This window comes from Denticeps clupeoides, chromosome 6 (assembly GCF_900700375.1).
Source record: "Denticeps clupeoides chromosome 6, fDenClu1.1, whole genome shotgun sequence".
NCBI lineage: Eukaryota > Metazoa > Chordata > Actinopteri > Clupeiformes > Denticipitidae > Denticeps > Denticeps clupeoides.
Window position 1 is genome coordinate 24,729,682 of NC_041712.1, and position 18,719 is coordinate 24,748,400.

General features: G+C 50.1%; 1 protein-coding gene across 1 annotated transcript in view; it reads right to left on the minus strand.

Annotated features, from left to right (window-relative positions):
* The window catches only part of dchs1b (dachsous cadherin-related 1b), a 63,889-nt gene extending 46,200 nt beyond the window's left edge, over positions 1 to 17,689 (minus strand). Inside the window, exons 1-2 of the mRNA XM_028983973.1 lie at positions 17,490 to 17,689; positions 8,553 to 10,371 (exon numbers count right to left, since the gene is read on the minus strand). Coding sequence (XP_028839806.1) covers positions 8,553 to 10,346 — 1,794 coding nt within the window. The 5' untranslated portion in view covers positions 10,347 to 10,371; positions 17,490 to 17,689. The remainder of the gene's footprint in view (positions 1 to 8,552; positions 10,372 to 17,489) is intronic.
* Between the last annotated feature and the right edge of the window lie 1,030 nt (positions 17,690 to 18,719).

An 18,719-nucleotide genomic window follows, 5' to 3' on the forward strand; every position in this document is an offset into this window, starting at 1 on the left:
CCGACGGACAGTGGAGGCCGGCAGTCATGTGACCTTGCCACGGAGCAGAGAGGAGTGTGGGTAACCCGGAAAAGACAAACGCTGGAATGCCGTTCCTGGTCTCGATTCAGTACGGATCACGAACAGCATTTCTGCACCTTCAAAATCTTCAGCCTCAACGTAAAACCACGCGGCTGGTTCTTTAAGACTCTGTGGCAGAGGGTGTGGTGAACTTGTTCCACAGATTTATAATCATTAATCAGCGTGGTAGCGTAGAGATAGAGGGTCTGAATTCCACAAGCTTCACACAGGTTCAGAAGCGATTCTGCTCATACGAAAGGGAGGCGGGGAGCGGATTCCAGACGGCAGGTTTGTCCGTTTGGCTCCAGGTCCTCGCTTTGTATCTGGGATCTGGTGGAATTCCAGTGGAATTTCGGCAGGGATGTGGGGCCCGGCGATTTCGAGGACAGGAAAGGAAATGGCCCGAAAGCAGATAGTGGAAAAGTCCTTCTTATCAGAAGACAAATTGAGGCGCGGGGCGAAGGTGTCGCTTGGCGCGTCTGGGACTGTGAGGACAACGGCGAGGAAACGCACCCCGGCGTCATGCTCCGGCACGTGAGCTAATGAACATCATCCCTCACCCCACCGCCGGCTCCGAGGACGGGGTGTCCGCCGCCACCCCGCCCCTCCATTACAACAACACACGTCCGCTCTGGCCCCGGCCGACAAAGACAAATACGTGTGCACTTGTAGACCTCACCCCCCCCCCCCCCCTTCACACACACACACACACACACACACACACACACTGTTCCGCAGGTGAAAATGAGTAATATTCATTTATCATCTTATTCATGTTATTGTTCCTGAACCTGAAATACCTTCATTTTATAATCTGGGTCACTTCTGTGAAGACTTCTTAAAGGAACAGTACGGTTTCCTGGACTGGGAAGGTCAGTAATGTGTGTGTGTGTGTGTGTGTGTGTGTGCTGGTGAAGAAGGTATGAATTGTAATATAATGGCAACAGAATTACAGGGATAGAGTGTGTGTGTGTGTGTGTGTGTGTGTGTGTTAAATGCCATGAGATTTACCTAGGATTGCGCTGCCACTTCATTATGACCACATAGCCCATTTATCAGCTCTCCGAAGGGAGGAACCAGACAGGCCAGTCCAGACACAAAGCAGACACTCACACACACACACACACACACACACACACACTAAAACAGGCCACAGAACTGTAAATCACTGCTGCCTCCCCATCCCCACAGTCTCTCCCTTTCTTTCCTTGTTGTCATGGTTACCAGCACCACCGCCAGTATGCGTGCGCGCCGCACGTCAGCGTCGACACTCGCCCGCATGGCTTCTTACGCTGTGACAGCCTCCCCGCCTCCGATTGGCTCGTAGCGAGGCTCCGCCCAGGACGGCAGATGGACGGTGGGCGGCCGGACGCAGCGCTTCCTGCGATTCGTCACGCGTGGCGTAGCAGACATCTCTGTAAATCATGGCATTCAGATCTGAAGAAGCAAAACGACCGTCCACGTTCCACAGGAGACGAAAGAGAAAATAACACACACACACACACACACACACATATGGCCAAAATAGATCCTGTGCACACTTTCCTGCGTTGTTCGTGTGTGTGTGTGTGTGTGTGTGTGTGTGTGCGGTTTAACTGTGGAAACAGCAGCCTCTGTTTAACTGGCCTGTCATCCACACACACACACACACACACGCGCGCGCGTCTCTGGTGGACACGCCCGCCCACACAGCTGCTGTGCCGTTGGATCGGTTTATTGACCGGCCCGATGCTGGACTGTCCAGATGGACTCTGACCACGGAACCAGTGCAGTCTGCCAGTCTGTGATTGGTGTCTCGATCAGTCAGGGCGGGTCAGAGGAGCGTATCCCATCATGCATCTGATGCATGTGCTCCTAAACGATGCATGATGCATGTGCTCCTCAAATTCAAGGTCTTGCACAGCTTTAATGAGGAGAACATCCAGAAATGTCACCACAAGGAGAACCATCTTCTCTCCAGCGCGGGGGCTGCCGTGTCCTACTGGAAGGGCATCATCACCGCCCTGACTTCAGCTACAGAAAGCCAGTGGAGGGAACGCAGCAGTGGAGTGGCGTGGTGCAGCGTTCTGGATCAGCCAGGAGTGAGTTACAGAAGATCCAGTTTGGAGATGAACAAGTATCTGAGTACGAATGTTGTAGAGAAGGTCTCGGCATGAGTGGTAATGTGAGAATTGTCCATGGTGAGAAGGAGAGATTGGAGAATCTCTGGTGTGGGACGGAACATCAGCTCAGTTTGAGATGATGAGGTGCCATGCAAGCAGCGATCTTGGTGGACACGTCTACATGTGATGTCTCGCTATCCCCTATCATTCCGAACTGGATGAACGTGCTGATGTTGGGATCCTGCTTTCCGGAAATACTGAAATTCCTGAACCTTATGGAATGTTGGATTAACTCTTCTGCTGAACCAGCGGCATCCTGAAGAAACTCAATATGTCCACAGAGTAAGAAGTTTTCCTCCCAGAAAGGCACTGAATCAGCACAGGAGCTTCTGGAGAAAACCTCAGATTAACACGCAAATTCCTAATTACAAAAGAAATGCGGCGTAACCTTAAATCACGTACACGCCAAAGGCAATAAAACCAGGATGCGGCTCGAACCGTCAGACGGGGGCTTGGCAGCGCGTTGTGGGAACGGACCACCGCTGAGATGCACACGTCACCAGGGAGAACGAGAAGCCCGGGTGCCGCTCAGTCTGAGGCAAAAACCCCTCTCTCTCTCTCTCTCTCTCTCTCTCTCTCTCTCTCTCTCTCTGTGTGTTTTCACTGAATTGAAATTCTTCTACAGAACAACACAGTTCTGGCACACGTTTCTACCAATAATGTTCATTCTACTCACAGATAGTCAAGTACGTGCTTTAGTATATTTTTACTAACACGTTCACGTTTCATCAGCATTCGTAAATACTCGGACTGAGACTGATGTCTCGTACCCAGAAAGTATCCACAAGTTTCAAACAGAAACGCTGTTTGATAAAAAAAGATCAATATAATCCTTTATAAGGCACATGTTCACACGGCTTCCGGCACTGATGTACACTAACAGTCAAAAGTCCAGACGCCCCGACTCTGTGGTGGTTCTGGAGACTAAGATGGAGCTATTCTGGAGAATCCGGTGCAAAAAACAGATTTAGTTTTTTTTTTTATGAACAAGCTGAAACCTCAGACGAGTCTAACACACACACAGGTACAAGTGCACACACTAGCACTTAACAATTCCCAGCATGCTCTATTCCTGACAAGTTGGGCCTTATCAGGACTCTTAGTTTTGTAACTCAAAATCTATAGAAACCGAACGAGAATTGCTGGTGTCGTCTTCTTGTAAGTGGCTTTGGATAAAAGTAAAGTAAAGTAAAGTAAAGTAAAGTAAAGTAAAGTAAAGTAGTATTTGCAGTATAAGGAGAAAGTGAAGCATGTTTGATGAATCTGTTTTTTCAGATTTTACCTTCATGGCTGCTTTGTTCTCATCATTAAAAGCCGCTTGATCAGATGCTTATTAACATTGATAAGTGATCGATAAGAAAGTGTTCAGAATAAAACCTTCACGACTGTTGGACTGTGTTTCATAACCTCATTTGTCCTGCGTCTTCAGGTTTGTTCTATAATGTAAAAAATGCAAAATGTACTTTATTTTAACACATTAAATAAATGTAGTGAAACACTGCAGCACAGCACGCGGTGACACGGTGAGACGTGTCCTCTGCATTTAAACCGTCACCCTTGGTGTGCAGTGGGCACCATGACAGGCTCCTTCATCAAGGGGACCTCAGTGGCACCTCGAACCCACAACCCTCCGATTACGAGTCCGCTTCCTTACCCACTAGGCTGGGAAATGCCTTTATGTGATTGGACGTGGTGGATTTTAAGCGGATCAATCCTGTTTATACAGGATTTTAATGCAAACAGATACCACACAGTGACATTCACACATGTATAAGTGTGTGTGTGTGTGTGTGTGTGTGTGGGGGGGGGGGGACATGCAGGTGGAGGAGACGCCACAATGTGGCTTGGACAGCGGCGCGTCTCACGCCGGGCCCTTCTGCTGACCGGAGAAGAGTCCCTCCGACTCCATCTGTCCATGGAATCAGAAGTAATTGAATTTCAATGATGAGGCCGCACGGGAAACCACAAGTACTGCGCTCTGTACGTTGGGGGGATGGGGGTCCCCAGAATTTTATTCCGCTGCGGAAACATGGTGAGGGTTCATACGTGTTTTCCTGACCTTTAACCAGTCGTTACGGGGTGCAGAGGGAAGGAAAGAGAAAAGAAGACGGGCTCCATCCCTTACTGTGCAGGGGTGATCAGGAAGTGACCCGACGACTTCAAAATCAGGGGCGGGATCAAATAAAAAATAAAATATAATTAATCATATGTCCCAACATCACCATGTCTGATGGATTTACAGAGACGACTACCCGCTGCTGGAGAGAAGGAACTGACTACGATTGACAGCTGTCATTCTGGACAATCCAAACCTCCTCCATCTTTCCCTCCGTTCTCTGCACTTCCTACCACGCCCAGTTTATGAATACGACAACAGGTTTTGAACCACGTCATCCTTTCCTGGTATATTCGCTAAAAAATGGCAGCCTAGCGGGTAACACACTCGCCTGTGAACCCGGAGTCCCAGGTTCAAACCCCACTTACTACCATGGTGTCCCTGAGTGTCTCCGGGGAGGGGACTGTCCCTGTAACTGCTGAATGTAAGTCGCTCTGAGTAACAGTGGGTAAAATGCCGTAAATGTTGCCGTGTTTGATTGGACCGTCAGCATTCAGAACTCGGGGCAGCGGGAGGCTCTGGACGGGTTTATGGCGGGAGCGAGGACTCCGGGGGGGATGATGTGGATCTTTTTGGCCGATGTGAAGCACGATTTAGGAGATAGTGGCAGCGCCGCACTGCTGCGTCTCATCAGCAGAACTTCCACGAGAGCGGCGGACAAGACCATAAATTAGTGCGCCGTTTTATCGGAAAAGCTCCCAAATATCTAATCTGAACTGAACACGACCCCCCGGAAAATAAACGGAGGCGGAAAAAAAGGCGGAGCGGATGAGACACAACAATGGAAAATGGGTGCAGAGCAGATCTGTGGGTCAGGAAACGTCCTCAAAGAAAAGTATGAAATGAAGGAAATGAAAAGAAAAACGAATGGAATATTTTTATCCGTGTGTGTGCGCCCTGTTGGAGGCGTGCAGCAAATGTGTGACCTCAGAAAAAGACAGATGACGGAGAACTTCCAGCATGTCCCGTCCCGCGGCACTCGTCGGATCTGGAAACAACGATGGCGGTCCGCTGGCCCGACCAGGCCATGTCGGTTCCCCGGCACATTTCCAGAGGTGTGCAGAATTTCAAATCAGTGACCAAAGGTCAAAGGTCACAGGCCGAATTTGGAGAGTTCGGGGCGATGAAGGGAGCAGAAAGGAATCAGGACATCTGTCTCCTCCCTGCTCTTCTACTTCCCCATTTACCCCATTTCAGGGGTACCCCTGCTCCAACCCCTCCTTCTGCACAAAATGTGTTTTTTAATCAATAGTTCCATATAATAAGTTGCATAGACATAATGAGACATTTTCATTCCATGAAAATACAACAAATCGCTGAGAAAAATCCACAGTTCGGTGGATATGATAATGAGTTAATGCGGTATGACAGAACACGCGGGTCACAATAATCACCGTATTGAATCAGCACGATAGACTGAATGTGATAATGTGATTTTATATGCATTTTGTTAACAGCAGACCAGGCTCCGCCCCCCCCCACCCACTGCCAACGTCCCGAGTGTGCGAGACATCTGCTGATTTACTGCTCCACCGATTGGCTGGTAATCAATTGATGAACGGGGCGCTGCTCGGCGCCACACCCAGAAACAAAGGGAAGAGGCCGCGCGTGAGACGGAGAGACAATGAGATTCGCTTTCTTTTTCACACGAGGTACAAAGAGACTGAGGAGTGAGAGGACCCGAGTGAAACCCCCCTCGCCATATGGTTGTGAGCGCTGGGTGTAATGAGGCGTGCCGCCACCCCTCTGCCCACAGGCTGCGGCGATTGGCCGGTGTTGGTGCTGACCGCGGGGAGCGTGCGGGCGGCGCGAACAGGTAGCCGCGGCCCGGCCCGTCAGGCTGAGCTCGATATCCGAAGACGAAGAAGAGGCAAAGCGACCCAGGACCTGACCCCGAAACGACTCCCCCAGAACCTGGCCCATCTGCTCGTGTCTCATCCGCGTCTTCGAGGGTAAGGAGCATGCATATATTGTCCGGAGCGCTGCCAAGGCACGACCTGGACAGGAACAAGCTCCTTCTGTGGCACGAGAGGAAGCTGACAGACACAACAGGTCGAGTCCGAGACATAAATACAATCAGCAGATCCACAGGCCGGGAGGAGATGACAGGGCCTGACCCTTCAGTTCAGGAAGTGTGTGTATGAGCGTGCATGCCATTCCAGTCTCCATACCAGAAAAATGGAGCACAAGGACAGCAACACGAGGACAAAAAAGGAAACCAGGAAATAAACAGCGTTGCGCAAACAGCATCAGCGCAGATAAGGAACCTCTGAGGAGCGGCGGCTCATGCTGGACAGAGAAAAATGGTATTTTGGGTATTCAGTCGCCCATAAACCCACTATGATAAAAAAAAAAACACTCATTTACTGCTATGCGAACAAGAGGACTCTCTGGGAGATGTTTGCTCAATAATCAGACCTTTTAATTGGTATATTTAATGCCACCAAAGTCCCGACCACCATCCCCAGCATGACTTACACATTTTACTGGCCTATTCCGGAGCAATGCACCCAACCACAGCAGCCGCAGGCAAATATTGTGACAGCCATTAACCCTCCTATCTTGCACCAAGGCTTCAATTATCCAGACAATAGAGTTGTTAATCTGGTGCAGGCCTTCAGTTCATCTGAAAATGAAATCGAGTGTCCTGTTTCTTCCTCTCAAGCCATAAAAAAGGAGCTACCACCATACTGCAGCTCAGTGTTGCCTGCACCAAGCAAGGTTATAGGACGTGATGCATGGGACATTTTCATAAGACAAGTTACCCACGACTAGTGGTCAGAATTATGAACAAGTGTTAAACATACGTATGAGAGCCAGTACTAAGAGTTAAAATGAATATGAGTGTGTGATTTTATGTGGAAAAAACCCTGGTATTGGACCTCATTAAGCAGCAGTAGCTCCTGTGAAGCCTCTGCCATGTTTTGGCTCAAGTCTGAAGTGCCCTTAGCTCAAGAACATCTATCTCCTGAAAAGAAACTCTCAATCATTATCTCAATTCATGTTTACTTCAATACGAAAACTGCTTCCTGTTCTCTTAATTTGGCAAAAGATTTTGTGGAACCTTCTCCCAGCCCTCCATAGAACATCTCACAGCTCACCAGGAAGATGCAAATGTCTGCTTCTCCTGCCCCCGTCTCCGATCCTCATCTCTACTCCGTTCCCCTGCATTCCTCTCCTGAGCACTAACACACCACAATGTCCAAACGGAGACTAAATGAACCGGCATTTATCGCAACTGTTTCAGCTGCAGGCTGTTTCGAAGTCCAAATCGCTTTTTTTATCTTTCACAAAACCAAGAAAAGGAAGTTCACTGCAGCGCAACACAATGGAAACATGACTGTGTGGCTTCCCCTGAAGGCAACGGTGCATCAAGCACATAAAAGTGAAAAGAACACGTTCCTCATGTTTTCACCAGTACCTGCCATCTCATTCTGAAAGTTCTGATGAGGTGGGGGACAGACGGATCTGACTAAAGTGTGGGTGATCACAGTCGTAACAGTTGAATGCACGGCAGTTCATAATGTTAATAATGTCCCACCACGACGTCAATTTTTTAAATCATCGTCAGTCCTAGGGGTCCATTGTGATTCATTTCCCCAACCGTGATCGGATTAGAATACTGTCACCTCCAGCCCACCAGAGGGCGCAAGAGCAGAAGTGGAAGTTTAATATAACAAATATTAAATTAGGATTGAATTAAAATAGAACTGAGGAGTGTCTGATGAAATATGTGAACATTTTTGTTTCAGTTTTATTTTAACGTGTGCGAACAACATGGACACGTCAAATTTTCACGCACCTGCAGCGTTTCTGACAACGGACAAAAACGAATTAATATAAATGAAAAAATGCACAGAATATTTTTCAAGATTACAAAAGGTTCTCAGTTGTGTGTCTGCTTGTCCATTTGGGGAAATGGTCCCACACAGTACTTCTTTTCGCTCGCAAATTACGCGTGAAGGCACGCGTGGTTGCACGTGACAACGCCCCATGAGTTAACAAATAGTAGCATATTTATGCCGCAAACCTTTATACTACAACTAATAATAATAATTAAAATATATGTAAACATTTTAAACAGTTTAACTGATAGTAACAATCGATCAAAATTCATTCTCTGGGTTAGCGGTTAAACGGTCGATATGAGCATCTCTAGTCAGTACGCACGGTGTGACGTGCGTGACATAAACCAGGCAAACGGCAGTTCGTACCTCCAGGAAGCAGGTCCCCGCCGCAGTGTTCTCCTTGATGGACACGTTGTAGATGCTGCTGCCGAACACGGGCTCGTTGTCATTTATATCCTGCAAGGTGACCTCCACCACCGTGGTGGAGGACAGCGGAGGCTTGCCGCCGTCCGTGGCCACCACTGTCACGGTGGGCTTGGGGTCCTTCTCGTAATCCAGCTGGACCGCCGTTGTGATGATCCCGGTGACGGGGTCGATGGAGAACCAGTCCGAATGCGAGCCGGCGTCGGGCAGGACGCGGTAGCGCACGTCTCCGTTCAGGCCCTGGTCCTTGTCCCTGGCCGTGACCTGCAGGACGAAGCTGCCTGGGTAGACCACCTCGGGGATGGTTTGCTTGTAGGCCTGCTGGTCGAAGAGGGGAGGGTTGTCATTGACGTCCATGACCTGGATGGTGAAGGAAGACTCGGCGTGGAGCGGTGGGCTGCCTGAGTCGGTGGCCATCACTCTCAGCTCGTACGAATCCCGCTCTTCGCGATCGAGGACCTGGTCCACGTAGATGAGGTAGATGATGCTGTCCTTAGTCGTGAGGGCAAATTTGCCGTCGCCGCCTTCCAGGGAGACGTTGACGTTGGAATACTCGCCGTAGTCGGGATCTGAGACTGAGATGCGTGCCACATACTGGCCTGGCTGCGCCCCCTCGGAGATTCGAGGCGAGCCGTCCTCGCTGAGGAAGATGATGGTCATGGTGGGCTGGTTGTCGTTGTAGTCGCGGACGTGAATGGTGACGAAAGCGTTGGTGACCTCGGGCTGGCTCGCGTTGTCGCGTGCCTGCACCACCAGCTCGTGAACCTTGCGGACCTCGTAGTCGAGGGGCTTGTTGAGGGTGATGATGCCAGAGCGAGGGTCAATGACGAAGTATCGGTCAGGGTCGCTCTGGCGACGGTTGATGTCGTAGAGCACCAGGCCGTTGTCGCCTTCATCCGCATCGGTAGCAAAGACCTGCAGGATGTTGCTACCTTGAGGGAGGCTCTCGGAGATGATGGCGTGGTAGCGGCTCTGGTTGAACACGGGAGCGTGGTCGTTTATGTCCTCAACGGACACGTCTAGGGTCATCTGTCCTGTCTTTTTCGGAGAGCCACCATCAAACGCCTCCAGGAGTAAAGAATAAGAGGACCTTTTCTCTCTGTCCAGAACTCCGTTCACCACGAGGTCCAGGTAGAGTATTTCATTGGCAGCCCTCTTTGTCTCGAGACGGAAGACCTGTCCCACGTTGCCATCTTTGATCAGGTAGCCCTGTGTGGTTAGCTGGTCCTTGTCGGCATCAGTCGCTGGCTCTAGTGGGAACCTGGTCCCGACTGCAGCCTGTTCTGGGATCTTCAGAGAGACCCTGTGTTTTGGGAATGATGGAGCATGATCGTTGATGTCGTTTAATGTAATGGACACCTCTATATGGATGCCGTCCATGGTAAATGCAATGAACTTATAATGGTCCTTCTCCTCGCGGTCCAAGCGCCGGGCGGTCTTAATGATGCCGGTGGTGACGTCGATGAGCAGGTCGTCACCCATTTCTTTTCCATCGTGGTCCGAGACAAAGTAGAACGATGTTGTCACACCATGTGGAAGCCCAGCACTGATGTCTCCTACAATGGTCCCTGCAGGCTGCTCCTCGTCCAGCTGAAGCTCCAGCACTCCCTGGACCGCGGTGGAGTGGACAATTACCAGTTCCAAAACTACACACCACAGCAGCATCTTCCACCTCCAGATCCCTGGGCTTCCGGCCCGACTGCAGGAATTCTTTTCCAAACCTTTGGGTCTTGACATCTTGGCAAATTCGTCTCACACCTGCCTGGAAAAAGAGAAGAAAAAAAGGTCCTGAGGTCTGAAGCACACGTGTAGGACACACACGCACCACAAATAAACAGCCGCTGGCCATGGGAAACCGCAGAAACCTTTACAACCGCAACACGCTCCTCGCGCACCGCTCCCACAAAAGCCTCTTGGTCCTACCAACGTTACCTCAGAAGCTTCCTCGGGCGCCCGTCCAAGCACAATGTTTTATAAAGTGACACCTGTAAAAATGATCTTCACCTCTCCAAACCATAAACACAGAACGGTTGCCAGATCTTCCCCCCGACCTCGGTTCCATACGGTTAAAGTAACCCGAACGTCGCGCACAGGACACGCTGGAACCGTGAGACCCTTCCACACGCAGAGCGATGGAGGACACAGAGGAGGGGCGGGAAATAATGAGGGAAGTGTTCCTACTGTTAAGAGCCCCGTGGCCAGAGTCGGGACCATATGTTTGGAGGCCTGTCAGCGAAATGGATGTAGGACTCGCGGCGAGACTGGCCAGACTGAGTGGGACGATATTTTATGCCGTCCTAAGGAACTGCAGGACAGAGATTAGCCAATTACAGCGCTCTGGCGCCGAGTCCCGGTAATCCTCGGCGGCTCACAGTCAGAATCGGCCGGCCACTTTTCCTGCAGATATTCGAACCTCAGGATCTGGCGTCTCAACAGGCATTATTAACGAGGGGATTACGGTGGTAATTTGTCTCTGGTCATTTTAAATTTGGCTTAAAAAGGGGTCTTCTTGGACGACAAGCAATAAATTCAAAGGCAGAAATGGTGAAAAACAGCGTTGGAGAACGCAGTTTGAAGTTTTGGCCAAATAACCCTGAAACATTACAAATGGGTTTTCAGATCTTTCTTCCCTCCCTCTAGTGGCTCAGTAGGAGTGTACAGTCCAAAAAAACAAGAGAGATTTACACGTTTCTGAACTCCCTGAAATAAATCTTCCTCATGAGCACGCAATTATGAACGCAGCCGGACGTTAGTGTGCACAAGAGGCCATTACCGTCCGTGCGTGCGTGACTGGAGTTGTGTGTGTGTGTGTGAAGTGTGCGCTTTTGTAGTGTTTAATATGCACTATATGCGCGTCGCGAGGCCTTGCCCTCCCACCCACGCGTGCTCTGAAAGGCTCTGGAACCCTGTAATCTAGTCCTACCCAATCCGTGACTCGGGAGAATTCATCTAAAAACAGAAAAGAAAAGAACAGAAAAGGTAAAGCCATTCTGGCGCTACGCTGCCGGATTTATAACAACCTGAAGAGGGTTCGGTGGAAGTGCCGCTGCTCGATTTGCTCGTCGACTCACTTCGGGGCTCGCTTTTGCACGGAACAGGCCGCTGCTCGAGCGAAGCGTTCCCTTTCAGGTCCTTCCCCGGTCCTAACGACCAAAACAGGCGGGGCCGTGCAAGGGCGCCGGCGGCCAAGTGTAATATCCTCAAGTCACGCAGAGCCGCACCGTATCGCCACAACGCACATCTTTTCTCCTCCTCAGCAGGTCGCTGGAGGTCACGAGCGGGACCAACACGGACTGGGGACGTCCCCTACTCGCAGTGGCCTGACGGGGAAGCCACAGCTAGTAAATGGCATAAATGCCATAAATGTAAATGATACTAATAGTCAGATTCTGGGACTGAAGGCTTGTAAAAAAATACACCTTGTGAAGTATAAAGAAGGATAAATAATAGACAATAAATTAAAGACAACGAAATACACAGACGAACAAATGAGACATTAAATATACAATAATATGATGTCCACATCTCACAGTGTGTCGAAGGCCAAAGAGAAGAGATTTAAAAGCAGAGTCTCGCGTGCACAGGTCTCTGTGTTCGAGTAACTTATAATTCATGAGGCCGGTGTGGTGACAAATTATCATTAGACTGCCATGTAAGAACAGATATGAATATTGTTGTCTACACCCACACCGCCCATCGGCAAAATCAGCAAAATTACTCACAGCTATTATGAATATTTATTGTTGGTGGAGGATTTTTATACTTGTTTCAAGAGCTCGTTGCCCTGCTCTTACAGCGCGACATTTGTTGGGAAATTCGTCTCGCCAGCGCTGGAACGGAGCTCCACCGGCGAATCCCGCTACCGGCAGGAGGGGCGGGGTCTGAGGAGGACAGGCGGCTGTGGTATGTGGCCCATCTCAATTTTCACCGGGTTTTGGGGCCTGAATATAGGCGCCCAGCTGTCATTGGGGGATGAAGCTGGTTAAGCGCGGCGCGAAGGTGGCAGACGCCCGGTGCTGACGGACAGCTTTTTATGAGCCGCGGCCTGCGGGTTTTAACACAGGAAGTCCCCGCCGCCTCCCACGTCCACTGAGAAATATATGTGCTTATAGAGACACATCGAGATCAATGTTAACGGCGAAGAAGAGAAGTCGGGAAACATTGGGGGTAGCGTATGGCTGGAAGCGTTGTGCATTTCTATTTTTTAACCTTTTAAAATTTCCTGAGTCCAGCTATGATGGTGGTAAGTGTGCATTTTCTGCACTTGGACGAAGCTCAACCGTAAAAACTTGACGTGTTCCATTTGTGCTGTTCGCAGCGAATCCAGAAACAAAGTTCCGTTCAATAAGTTTTTATTGTAAACTCTCAGAGCCCTTAAATCCAAGAGCTCCGGGGCCTTAATGGTGTTACACCGCGGCCCGAGGTCCAAACCAGGCCCACTGCCGCCAACTCGTTACTCAGACCTCCGGCGGGGTCAGGTGACCATGCCCAGCATTTAACGAGGCCCCGCCCCAAAACATGGCGTCATGGGATGCCCCGCCTCTCCAGGTAACCCGACACACCCACGGTCGTGCTGTTAACGCTCGACCCCGAATCCCCCTCAAACTGCCCCAGCCATCCTGGTTCCATCAGCCCCGCCATGTTATAAATCCAAGAAATTTTTGACAAAATATCTTCGTCAACGAACCTTTATGACGTTACGGAGACGAGACGAGACGCAGCGTAAACGCCGATCATGAGACGATGATTATAACAAAATATATCATGTAATATTGTTGAGGAATGAAAATGACACAAATATTTTCCAAAATAAAAATTAGACAAATAAAATTCATTTTTCTTAACGAAAACAAGACGAGACATTTAATTGCATTATTATTATGTAGTATTACTGCTGTCTTTTTGACGATTTCCTCCCCTGAGCACCAGATAATATAGGATTGGGCATGATTGTTATTATCATTACTACTACTCATGTGGGCTTGTTCCTTTCATATTAATGACTAGAATAGTGGAATGTTCCACTTTCTTCCTTCCTCTGCTTGTGGCGCCCTGAGCATTGATGAAAGTAAAAGTGAAGTGATTGTCATTGAGAAACACTGCAGCACAACGAAACGTGTCCTCTGCATTTAACCATCACCCTGAGTGAGCAGTGGGCACCATGACAGGCGCCCGGGGAGCAGTGTGTGGGGACGGTGGCACCTCAGTGGCACCTCGGTGGGTCGGGATTCGAACCCGCAACCCGATAACGGTCCCGCTTCCTTATCCCCAACCTATGTTGCCGATGGCACGATCCGGCCCTCTGTGTGCATACGGGAATTGGTGATAAGCCCGGTAAACACCTACGTGGAACGTGATATTGCGAGCGTACGTATGTACGAAGCGGAATTTGATCCCTGGGATCTTCAGGCCTGTTGATGTCGTACCTGCGCTCACGTTACAGCGTGCAGGCGCGCGGGGCCCATAAAACGAGGACGGATTTACGCACAAATTACAAAACGAGGCCCGCGGTCCCTTCCCTTCGCTTAGTTCATTATTCCACGTCTTCGCGGCGTAGCGCCACTTCCATTCTCTCGGCCCCCGGGGGGGACGCCGAGCTGCCGGTTGGGAGCAGTTTGGCGGCGCTGCGCGTTGGGTTTCCTCCCACCGATTTTTCCAGACGGTGCCGTTGACGGAAACCCACCTTCGCTCCGGTATCGCGTGACAACGCCGCCACGTAGCGCCTTTTACACACGCGCCGTCGCAGGAACGGGCCGGAGACTAAACACGGCACGCGTAGCCAAAACAGGCCTGGGAAAGGCCCTGGTGCCGGCCCCGCTCGCAACCCGATCAGAGGGACAAAGAGACCCCATCGTTCGAGACGCGTCGCTGCAGGGACAAGGTGCCAAGCGTCAATCCAGCTGCATGACGCAGTTTTGTCATTTATCGACAATCACTTCACTTGACTTTATCATTTCTCATTATCATGAAGCGTCCTCAGCGGGGACGAGTTCCGGCATCTCTGGCCTGGAGCTACAGGGAACACGAGCAGATCAGACAAAGGAGCGTCCACACACCGGCAGCAGCCAGACGCATTCAGGCGGCGTTCCGAGACGGGGACAGGAAAACGCGGACGGAGACGCTCTGAATTATTCAGGTGCCCAGACTGGCCGCGTATGGAGGACGACAGTCGGCAAATAAAAAGCCTGATGGAGCCAGAACCACCTTCAAATATGACAGATGATTATGATTAACTCGTGTGTATACAGTATAACGGTCACATTTGGTAATTTAATTTAAAAATATCGCACCTTCATATTGAGCGGTAAAGATATTGCCGTAAGTGACGTTTTTCATACGAGAGCAAAAACAAAAAATTACAATATTTTGATTCAACTGGGAGTTTGTAGGATGGTAGTAGCCTAGTGGGTAACACACTTGCCTATAGACCAGAAGACCCAGGTTCAAATCCCACTTACTACCATCGTGTCACACTTAACCCTGAGTGTCCCCAGGGGGGGACTGTCCCTGTAACTACTGACTGTAAGTCGCTCTGGATAAGGGCGTCTGGTAAATGCCGTAAATATGAAAAATATGAATTTCATTTTACAATGAATTCAAAAGCATTGGTGCCTTGTTGGCGCCAACTACCTTAGTAAATCACGTCGAAAGATCCGATGGAGAGCGTGTGAACCGTCCGCCTGGCATTACTAAAAAGGGACGTCACACGTGGCATCCGGCACCACCGGAGTGCGTGAACCTCCACAGAAATAGCCGCCCGTCTCCCTCTATCACCCCGCTTCCTGCTGAGCGCTCCACTCGCAGCACAATGGTGAATGTCAGGATATGAGCTCCCCTCATAATCACAGGGCCCGGCGCTGGTTAATAAAGACGTGGGGGACACCGTCCTCGCCGTGGCCCATTCGCCCGGGACTGGCGGAAATTACAGGGCACGGTCCGGCTGGAGATCGGCCAGCACATGGCCCCGACCGCGTTACGAGGTAGAATCAGGCCTCCTGTGATCCATTCAACTTCAGGCCTCGGTGAGAATACACACGGCAGCGGCGTCCCGAGACAGCTGCCTTGCCGAACCGCCGGCGTCTTTAAATAGAGCGGCGCTTGACAAATAGAACGAGGGAAACAAAACTGGCGGCATTCGATTGGCTGGAAGCAGCAGATGTTTTTGTGGCGTTCGAAGCCCCTCTCACTTTGCGGGACCCCGTTACTGCGTTATAATGCACGATTACCAACAGTAATACTATAATGAGGGATTTTATAAAGTAGCTGGTGAATGGAAAACGTCCTATAAATGAAACAAAGGGCTGTTATAGGAGGTGAGATAATTAAACGGCAGTTCCAGCCGATGTTTTATTAATATCTGCTACTGGAGCGTTGCAGCGAGGAAACCGTAAATTGTAATGTAAACATTTCCACTGGCGGGGAGCAGAAGTACGCTCTCGCCCGCACTAACGTCATCTGTTACCCATTCAGCTGCGTGTGTGTGTGTGTGTGTGTGTGTGTGTGTGTGTGTGTGTGTGTGTGTGTGTCATAAAGCTTCTGACCTGAAACAGAAAGCAGCAGCCAACAGCCTTTGATTCAACGTGAGTCATTTCGATTTCAGAGACTTCTGGTGTCGGTTCAAGACACTTGGCCTGAAACTGACGGCTTTGGTTCGTGAACATACAGTCCAGGCCAAACGTTTGGAGACGCCTTCTCATTCAACGTGTTTTCTTTATCTTCATGACCATTTACGTTGGTAGATTCTCACTGAAGGCATCAAAACTATGAATGAACACATGTGGAGTTATGTAGTTAACAAAAAAAGGTGAAATAAGTGAAAACATGTTTTATATTCTAGTTTCTTTGCTCTGATTCCTGCTTTGCACACTCTTGGCATTCTCTCAACGAGCTTCAAGAGGTCGTCACCTGAAATGCTTCTCCAACAGTCTTGAAGGAGTTCCCAGAGGTGTTTAGCACTTGTTGGGGTCCAGCTCAACCCAAACCATCTCAATTGGGTTCATAACTCCACATGTATTTATTCATAGTTTTGAGGCCTTCAGTGAGAATCTACCAATGTAAATGGTCATGAAAATAAAGAAAACACATTGAATGAGAAGGTGTGTCCAAACTTTTGGTCTGTACTGTATATATTTATAAAAAGCTGTTATTTTAGATCTTGTAAGATCTGGCAACCCTTCCTTCTCTCTGGCGGGGGTCCGTAATATAGTAATTATAGGGGCTTGTTTGGTAGACGCATTTGGTTCTTGTACGATCTGGCAACCCTTCCTTCTCTCTGGCGGGGGTCCGTAATATTATAATTATGGGGGCTTGTTTATTAGACGCGTTTTGTTCTTGCAAGATCTGGCACCCCGTCATTCTCTCTGGCGGGCGTCCGTAATATTATAATTATGGGGGCTTGTTTATTAGACGCATTTGGTTCTTGTACGATCTGGCAACCCTTCCTTCTCTCTGGCGGGGGTCCGTAATATTATAATTATGGGGGCTTGTTTATTAGACGCGTTTTGTTCTTCTATGATCTGGCAACCCTTCCTTCTCTCTGGCGGGGGTCCGTGGCCGCCCCCACCAGAACCAGGCCACCGTGAACTTTCCTGCTGGATGGAACCCGTTGTCCACTCGGCCACTAAAACGCTTTCGGGGCGCCTGGTGCGTCGCCGCCCAAAAATGACACGGGCTACCTGTCAAGCAGGGGACACCGCAGTCGCGGCTTTTATTGTACGCGCCACGTCGAAATGGCATCGCCGGGGACCTCGGTGTCCCCCCTTCTCTGCCGGGTTCCCGGAGATCGTGGCTCTATCAGGAATATGCTTTAAACGCGATTTATAGATGAGCGCGGGTTCGTAATAACGTTTCGTCGCGGGGCCGGTGCTGAAGGCCACGTACCTTCATCCGCAGGAAACGCGCACCCCGGTCCTCAGGGCTGCAGGGGATCCATGCGGGAGGAGATATTCCCGTCGCCGGTCAGGTGGAACCTCCACGCACGCAGACGCGCCAGCATCCAGCGCCGAGTGAAACCCGAGCGCCTGCTCCTGCTCTCCTCCTTCTCCTCCTCCTCCTCCTCTCCTGCTCTCCTGCTCTCCTCCTCCTGCAGCCCGGACCGCTAATGCATGCGACACGTGGGGAGCTGCGGAGAGGGAGGCTCTTCTCGCAGACTTTGGTGCCACCATGCTCTGCCGAGGAGAACTGGCGCTCAGACAAAGAAGCCGCTGCATTGTTCTCCGCTTTAGAGTAAAATCATCTGGAAAATCAGAATAAAGTGACGAGTTGTGATGGCCGCACGCAGCCGAACTGAACAATGTGGGGATTTTAATCTCAGGAGCGGTCATCATGCATGCGTGGAAGCAGAAGAAAGCAGGCCCACCCATGCTCTGCTGTGCTCCGTCAGCAGCTTCACCCGTCCCAGAGAGGACCAAGGAGAAGGGAGCGGACCCACTTTTTCCTGCGCCATCAGATTATGGAAGCACACTTCTAACGCAGAGCAGATGCTAACGTTGTGACGCTCTTATGGGCCTTCTGGGAGAAGATCTTCACGACCCTGCAGAAGCCTGGGTTCCGTTTGGCTCCGGTCTAGCCATGTTTGACCACCATCTCCTCGGTGCCAATCGTGGCTCCTCTTCGTACCCATCTTCACCAAGCTTCCTTCCTCCTTCTTGTGGATCTCAGCGCAGTGTTCTGCAATAACTTTGTCCGTAACAAAGGGCCTTGACAATTATTATGATCTAGCACAACCATCTCAGCGGAGATCCACCTCATCTGCTCGCCATCCCTTTACACTCAGCGTACAGAACATTTCCACATTTGCAACCCGCTTCCCCTTCCAGGCATCTGCTCAACATGCGTCTCTTCATAACGCTCCTCAGTGCAATATTTCATCTTTTCGGGACGGGCCCTTCTGTCTTCAGACACACGTCCATACTCTCAAAAGTCCATGATAAACTTTCACTGTAGCTACAGAAGCCCAGAATGGACTCACAGACTGCGAGTAGCTTCTGGTACCTGTTGGTACCTACAAAAGGACCAAAAAACCTCAGTGCTAGATGTTACCTTATCCATCTAACACCACACGGAGCAGCCAGACCTGCAACCAAGAGGATTTCTCATGATCCTAATGAT